The sequence below is a fragment of the Typopeltis vanoorti genome, chromosome 15 (genome assembly GCF_054136105.1).
Source record: "Typopeltis vanoorti isolate ZY-2024b chromosome 15, IOZ_Tvanoo_1.0, whole genome shotgun sequence".
Classification (NCBI taxonomy): domain Eukaryota; kingdom Metazoa; phylum Arthropoda; class Arachnida; order Uropygi; family Thelyphonidae; genus Typopeltis; species Typopeltis vanoorti.
In genome coordinates, this window is record NC_143563.1 from 97,056,096 (window position 1) to 97,064,758 (window position 8,663).

Here is an 8,663-nt window from a genome sequence, read left to right on the forward strand (position 1 = left end):
CCATTTCTATAACAACACGTTGTTTTTCTTTTATTCCTCAGATGGAGTAAACGCTATGGGGGAAACTAAACGCCAACGAACGTCGTATACCCGCTACCAAACATTGGAGTTGGAGAAAGAATTCCACTTCAATCGTTACCTGACTCGAAGGAGGCGAATTGAAATAGCCCATGCCCTATGTCTGAGCGAGAGACAAATCAAGATTTGGTTCCAGAACAGGCGGATGAAATGGAAGAAGGAACACAAGATGGCTAATACCATTCCTCCTCAGTTACCGCAGGTGATACCTGACCATCATCCCCACCTGCATAGTGAGACCAAAGCATAAATGAAAAATAAAATATATGTATATATATTTATATATATACAAACAAGGTTATATATATATAGATATATATAAATATATATATATAAAGCAAGATCATTTCCTTGTCAAATAGTTCAGTAGAAGAACTCTGCTTGTCCCTGTGTCTCAGTTGTTGCTTATAAAGATTAGGCGAATGGCACATAACAGATTCATAAAGAATCCATTGAAATAAAGACATTTGTCGATCAAGGCAACATCCACTAGATATATAGCAAGGCACCGTCGATTATACATATATGTATGTATACATATATCTATCACCACCAATGCATTCAAATTTTTTCTCTCTTACACACATACAGACACACACACACACGCACACACACACAGACACCCAACATGATACACATTAGCTGGGAAAGGGCTTCAATATTGAAGCTGAAGACAGCAGTGTAAAATATGTCTTTATCATTAATCTATGTCGGTTGGCAGTGCCATCTTGTCATGGCGATGTCTGTAGCAATGTTTGTTGTTGTTCTCACAGTAGGATTCACAATAGTGTAGTAAAAGACTTTGTACAAGACGGAATAAATAAAAAAAAAAATCATCCCCTCCCCCCCCTTTGAAGCTCTTTGGGTTTTCGATAGTCATTAAATTTTACAGGGAAGTGGTTCGGAAAAATTCCCTTCAAAACAACTTTTGTTGGAAATTCCGGAGAGGAGGAAAAGTGAATGTGAAAAGGAGGAGGAGGACGGAAAGGGGGAGGAGGATACAATAGAGGATAAAAAAAAAAAAATACCCTTCTTGCGGCAAAGTCTTGTCCGTTATTCTGGGTGATTTCCTTTGTTGAGTTTTGAACGGGATGCTTATCTTTGCTTCTGCATGACTTCATAGTGGCTTTTATTGCTGTCTTAGCAGTTGAGGGTGCAGGCAAGAAGGACAGCTGCTTGCATCAGCAGATTCACCTGCACGCATTTATCTCTGCTAATCACAAAGTGGAGGATGCCGAAGTTTTTTTCCTTTCTCATCACTTGTGGTATTTCTTACTTTCACACTTCTCCAATCAGTTGGCTTTTTCTTTCTTTTATATTTAATTTGTTCGGCAACTTTCTACAGATACAACGAGTGTATGAAAGAAAGAAACATAAAACGGGCAAAACCAAACAGCGAAAGAGACAAATAGACAGAAGAAAAGAAAGAAGAAAATAGCTTTCATGGCTAAACTGTCCGGATCATTAATCCTACATCCTGGGTAAACATGTTAGATGAGGTTCGATCAAAGGAAAGATCTGATGACCTGGTCTCACTGACTCGGAACAGATAATTTACGGCTTCTTTCTCTCTTTATTTGGTGCTGATACTTTCGTTTTTTCTTCTTCATGTACGTATTCTTATCAGTTTTGTTATAACTGATCTGATTGAGACCTGCGGAAGTTTTATATAAAATACTCTCTCTCTCTCTCTCTCTCTCTCTCTCTCTCTATCTCTCTTTTCTCTCCTGCATTTCGATGTTGAATTTGTTATGGCTATTTGTTACGATTTATATTATCTAGAGAGTTCTATAAAGCGACGCATAGTGTGCAATTAAGAAAACGGCATTTATTTCCTTTTTTTTTTTAAATATAAAAATATCCATGAAACAGTACAAGCGTGTGCCCTAGCGGTGTCGACTTTACTGGGTTTCGCCGGAGGAGCTTGCAGCTTCCGAAGATACGCCACGGAGAGCTTTTTGGGTTGTAGAGTGATTGATTTCCAATAGCAGTGAACGTTTTTTTTTCCCTATTTTCTTTTTTTTTCCGTCTTTTTTCACTTCAGCAGTCACGGTGTACACAGAGGAAAGACGTATGTGACAAAGAAGAGCACTCCTGCTTTGACTTCATTTAACCTATAACTGTATATCTTGTGATACGTAATTTTTTTACCGTTCACATCAGTTACCAGACAACCTTTAATTAACCACAAAAAATTGGGCTATAGGAAAATATTTCTTCGTAAAAAACAAGATTCCCCAATCAGCTGGCAGATTAAAAAAAAATTGTTGCGAGTGAAGATATTTTGGTCTCTGTTGGTTACGCTATTGGCTACGTACAAGTATTGACTTTTTACTTCGTGGGAGAAGGATTCAATAGGAATTCTGCTGTGTTAGAATCATTAGTCCAGTCACATGGTATTGACTGGTTTAATAAAAGATTTGTATCCCTATTTGGAAAGTGATAGATGTTGCAATATGCATTATGTACGGTTATATATACTTTTTTTCACTGTTTGTTAATACTATTGTGATGAAACACACTGTAATCCTTTGTAAAAGAGCATTTCTGTATATTTAAATATCACCTTTTTTGTTATTTTGTTCTTTATCCGATGTCAGTATTTAACAGTTATTGAGAGTACAAAGACTCAAACAATATAATGTCGGGTTCACAATACTACCTTAGATGTATATTGTTTACGTTAGAGCATGCGTAGTTGTGATCTGAAGAGGAGTGGTATTTTTTTTCTTTTGTTTTAATATTCCAAATGAATACAAATTGGATCAAAATATGGATTTTCTGTAGGAATTTCCGTGCCACCCTCTGCCCCGACCACAGCATCTCATTACATCCCTTTGCAGTTGTGTTTAGTGTTATACAAGTGAGTTTTAACTAGGATGTGAAATCCTGGTGGTGTTACGAAGAATTAATTACAAGTTTATTTAGCTGAAGTAGACATAGTTGTTTCAATGATAATCTTCCTCATACAAGTAGAACTGTCTGACACTTTCCGTTTTCTCTTCAAGTGTATCTAACAAGATACTACAAGAACCAAATCAAATCTATTAAGCAGTGATTTTCCATCATCCCACCTATCTAAATGAGAGCAAGTCTCTCATTATGGACTTGAGCCCATCTATTTAGTGAAGTAAGTATCATAGAGAGTTCTGTATCTGTGTGTATATACTGTATACTGTACATGTGTCGTTATCCACCATGAAAGTTATATAATGGTCGTATAGTTTTTTCCTTCCGGTGCTTATAGAGCACACTCACTTCATGTATCTGACAGTGTCAGACAGTCCGTTGATTCTGCTGCTAATAAAATAGTGTCAATCACCCTTATATTGTTTGCAGTGTGCACATTCTTTATAACATAAAAAAAAGTAGAACATAAGACACGTTGAAACAACAAAATAATAATTATTATTACTCCTCAGTACTGTCTGGTAGTACTAGGAAAATCTGGGTGAATTACCTTAATAAGAACTTCATTTTCGGATATCTGCTGGGACACTAGATTGTTCACAATTAGCTAGTCAGCTAATTGTTTACATAACAGTTCGGTCATTGAACAATTCGTCTGTTTAGGTAATTGTTTGCTTAGCTGGTTAGCTAATTATTCACTAACCGTTTACTTACTCAGCTAATTGTTCACTCACAAATTACCTGCTTAATTAGTTGTTGGCTAAAAACCCAATCATCTAAACGCTGGTTAACTAGTTGACCATTAGCATATTAGACTTTTATTCACAATTGATTGTTCAATACTGTTTACTTACTCAGCTAATTGTACACTCACAATTCATCTGCTTAGGTAATTTTGGCTAAAAATCCAATAATATAAACTTTTGGGTCGACTAGCTAGCAATTAGTAAATTAGCGCTCATCTAATTTTCCTGAACAATTGAATAACTCATCTAATTGTTCATTCATAATTCATTTAATCGTTGGCTAAAATTTAGTTAATCATTTAAACCATTGGTTAACTAGCTAACAATTAGCAAGTTAGCTAATTGCTCACCGGGATCAAAAAATAATGTTTTCAGATTGTTCAAATAGCTAGTTTTGTAAATCATAAAATTAAAAAGTAATTGATTTCATTTTTAGTTCATTATTATGTTTTCCTGTCGTTTTTCAAAACCCTCATGGATGCATGTATTATCAATACGTTGCTTCTAAGTTCTACATTAATGCATTAACACAAAATCTATCCACTTAAATATTAGCCGTTTCTGAAAATTATGGTGCACATTTTAGGTCTTATTGGCAGATATAGAGTTGAGAAACGAGCTTTATTTTTATCTTAAATTTTACTACAGTTAACCTTATTTTAATCTTAAGTTCCCTTGCATAAGTCAGTCTGATATGGTGTATTATTGTTACACAAGAGAAATATCCCAACACTGAACAGCTTGAATAAAGTAGTCATGGATTCATGGCCGATTCATTTAGTAAGGTGGAAGAAAACGTTTGAGTAAGTAATCTTTAAATTTTATTAAAATTTATCTGATAATTTCGAAGATGAAATACGCAACGAAGCAGATACATAGGACGTGCTTAAAGGAAGCTGTTCTTATCAGTTTCGTTAATGTAGAATCCTCTTCACATTCTTGGCATTCCGGGATCATGGAAACAGGATTCGATGAACTTTCCCATTTCTTCTCGACTTTTGCAGATGACATCTATCTGCTGTGTGAAGAAACCCTAAGAAATAAACAAACAAACAAAAATAATAATCGGAAGAAATCTGGAAAAAAGTGACTTGAAAAGAACTTGAAGAACGAAGAAACGCGAATAAAGAGAAATTCAAATAACCTTAAGGCGAAAACAATAACATGGTGCAACGAACATTGATATGAAGTAGAAATAACATTAACTTGAAGACAATCATTGTGCAGTAAATATTAATATGAAGCAAAAGAACATTAACATTAGGAACAATGTCCATAGAAGATTAACTTAAGAAGCAAGAACAAGGTGCACAGACAGTACATAGTCAGCGCACTCAGGATTTAATCTTAGGGGAGGGGGGAGTTGAGTAGACGATTTAAGAATGCACACTACACATCGCATACGACCTATGACTGAGCATCTGCAGTGATCGCTAATTCATAAGTAGTGTAGAATAGAAGACACAGCACAACAAAAATAAATAAAAAATGAATTTTAATTAGGAAAAGATTTTTGAAACTTTTCTAGTGTTTGTTTTCCTTTTTCTTTCGGGAGACCAGGGCCCATTGGTTCCCCTCTGGGTGCGCCACTGCAGTACATTAACATTAAAAACAAGAACATTAACAGAAGGACAAGACATGGTACATAGAACATTGAGAACACCAGCATTAAATAATAGCATGGAGCATAGAACACCGAGAATACGAACATTGAGAACACTAGCATTGACGTTAAGAAGATCAACATGGTGCACAGAACATTGAGAACACCAGCTGTAACGTTAAGAACACGAATATGGTGTACTAATAATTAACATGAAGAACATAAACATTAAAAGAATGTCTGCATTGTGGAAAAACATTAGCATGAAGAAAACTCAGTGCAAGAACATTAACACGAACATGCTTCAAGGACATTGCTATTTGCTTTCTTTTTGTGTACATATTTCGAATAAAACAAATGTTTTCACACTGGCGGTCATATATTCAGTAAGTCGCATACCAAAACACTCATGTATGTGCGTGTGTGTGTGGGGGGGGATGTTTGTTAGTTCTAAACACCGTTAACAACTGTCTAAATTTCAAAGCTTGAAAAAGAAGAGCTTTTTATTACTACTTTTAAAAATAAAATGTATTTCGACATTTTTATACTATTAAGCGTTTTTACGGTTATTATTTTTAGTTTAGTCATGAAAAACGAGAAACTATTAAAAATTCTTACAAAAACGATTTTTAATTCTCTCGTTGTCAGTAGCCGGGGGGGGGGGGGGAGTGTGGATGCTCAAAGACCAAATGTGGTTTTCAACAATCTAAATGGAAATTTAAAGAAGAATAAAAAAAATGGCGTTAGAGCTCCAAACTCTCCTAATTTCTGTTTCACTTATCTACACTCATCACAGATTCTTCTCAACATCACCAGCTGCGTTGGGTATGCAACATTTCTAAGAGTATCTTATAAGACGCTTGTACTGAACAACCTAAAATATCGAGAAAGGGAGGCGTTATATAATAATCAGGAATTAAAAAAAAAAAAAAACAAGCAGCCAATACTAAAGAAAACTTGAATAGGTTGTATAGCGTACAGAAAATTACGGATGATTTTTTGAATACCAATAGTAAGATGCTTCCACTCCGAAAAATAATCCATTTTGGATTTTGCAAGAAAGAACGAAAGAAAAGGTAATATTTGCATATAAATAACAGCAGAATTCATTTACATATAAATATAAAAGGATATATATACGTATATATATATATATATATATATATATATACACACACACACACAGACGCACGCAATATGATCTCTTATATTGCATATGGTAGAGAAAAAGAAATAATAAAAAAAAAAGAACCGGACAAACACGATAAGAGACGCATGTGTCATGTATCTCTCTCCATCTCTATTGGTACAATACGCCAGAAGCAGAAACGTGTCACGATGAAAGATGTTGCTGCAATGAACCCAGCAGAAGGCTGATCACAGGATAACTATGACACTATTTATCGCACCATTTTCTTTTCATGATAAAAATAATGCTGTTATATTACAGCATCTTTATTTGAGAGATGTTCTTTCGCACCCTACTTCACTGAGATATTTTCCTCAATTAGGTTAGGCAACATTACACAATATTATAATTTGGGTTCAAGGTAAGAAGTGTAGAAATTGTAGCCATATATAATATTTGAAGGACTTGTTCACGATCATTTTATTATTATTTTTTTTTTGATCGTTGTCCATAATGATTTATGGATTCAGGGATGTTATTAAGCGAGCCTCGTTCATAAAATCAGAAGTCCTTATAATATTTATGAATAATAATTCGGTACAAATCTACGCATAATAGATGTTTATGAATTCAATGGACAGTCAGAAGAAAAAACCTTTTTCCTGCATGAAGGTGACGCGCAACAATTTTCAATTTTATTAGACAGCTGCAAATTATATTTGCAAATATCCTGGTCGTCTAGCGAATGTCATAATGTAGGGGTACTTTTCAAATCAGCGGTTCAGCTGTCGTGAAAACTTAAGAAATTGTTTTCTTACGTTTTCTCTCACTCTCTCTCTCTTCAGTTGTTAGCTATCAGTCGTTAATCAGCAATTTTTTGCTGAATAACAACTGATTATACTGAGAACTTGTAGACTGCGATAATAAATCTCGCAAACGTCATTATCTTCGTTTCTATTGTATAATTGAAATGACTGCTGCTTTTTCGATCCTATTTACATTCCCAACAATGTGTTCGAAAGAGATTCCATCCAACGAGATCATCGATCAGGAGTGCGAGTTGACAAGAGTGGAATGATTTTGAAAAAAAAAAAAATTAAAAAATTAAACAACAAGCTCATAATATTGAAGAATATAAGAAAAAATGCAACTGTATTTTTGCAAGAAAGTTCTTAAGTTATTATAAGAAATAACTTCTTAAGTTATTTCTTATAATATCGTAATAGCAGAGTTCTTCAAATTGTGTGTGTGTGTGTGTGTATACACTACCTGGAAAGAAGTCAAGGGACTTCCTCATGGACAAGATACATCGTGCGATGTAAAGAGTCACGTGCTTGTTGCTGGTGTAAATTGGAGGAATAAGATAATCCTAAGGCAGTGCATTTGTGTCCGGGTGAAATGGCTACGAAAAGGGACCTGACGGAGTTTGAAACAGGCGTTGTGATAGGATGCCATGTTGCACTTCAATCTGTTCGACAAATTGTTGACGAATTGGGCCATCCCAGGTCAACAATCAGTGATACCATACTGACATAGAAGCGCAGGGAGTCAACCGCATGTGCTACCCTTTGCGGACGACCCACGGAACGTGACTATAGAGGGTGATACGAAGGATAATATGAAAAAAACTACCATTTATCGGCCGACACGTTGAATGCGAAGTTTCGGGCATCGACTGGAGCTCGAATCTGCACAACAACATTCAGTACCGAGGCTCACAACATGGATTTTCAGAACATGGTAGGACTGCAATATGCAAGCTCCACATTACTGGAACCAATATGCAGCGTCGTCTTCAGTAGTACAAAAAACGTGTACAGTGGGACGTCGAAGCTTGGAAAGCTGTGATGAATCGCACCACAACCCTCTAACGAGCTAATGGACGGGTGTGGATGCGGAGGATGACCAGTGAACGTCTGTTACCAGAGTACGTAACCCTAACTATAAAATTCGGAGGTGGCGGTGTGATGGTATAGTTCTGTTTTTCCTAGTTTGGCCTCGGCCCTCTGTAGTGCCACGAGCATTGAACTCCGAGAGGTATCCGAACATTTCGGATAATGCAATGCTTTCTACTTTGTTACAGAACTGACCCTTGTCTCTTCCAGCAAAACAATGCGCCGTGTCATAAGGTTGCTGCTGTAACTGCGTGGTTTGTGGACATTTGAACGTCACCACACTTGACTGGCCTCCACGAAGC

General features: G+C 36.0%; 1 protein-coding gene across 3 annotated transcripts in view; it reads left to right on the forward strand.

The window, feature by feature from the left end:
* The window catches only part of LOC150099012 (uncharacterized), a 41,205-nt gene extending 40,877 nt beyond the window's left edge, over positions 1 to 328 (forward strand). For all 3 annotated transcript variants that reach the window (XM_090405287.1, XM_090405289.1, XM_090405288.1), the window contains one exon: positions 42 to 328. In XM_090405287.1, the coding sequence (XP_090261413.1) occupies positions 42 to 328 (287 nt within the window). The remainder of the gene's footprint in view (positions 1 to 41) is intronic.
* The last annotated feature ends 8,335 nt before the right edge of the window (positions 329 to 8,663 follow it).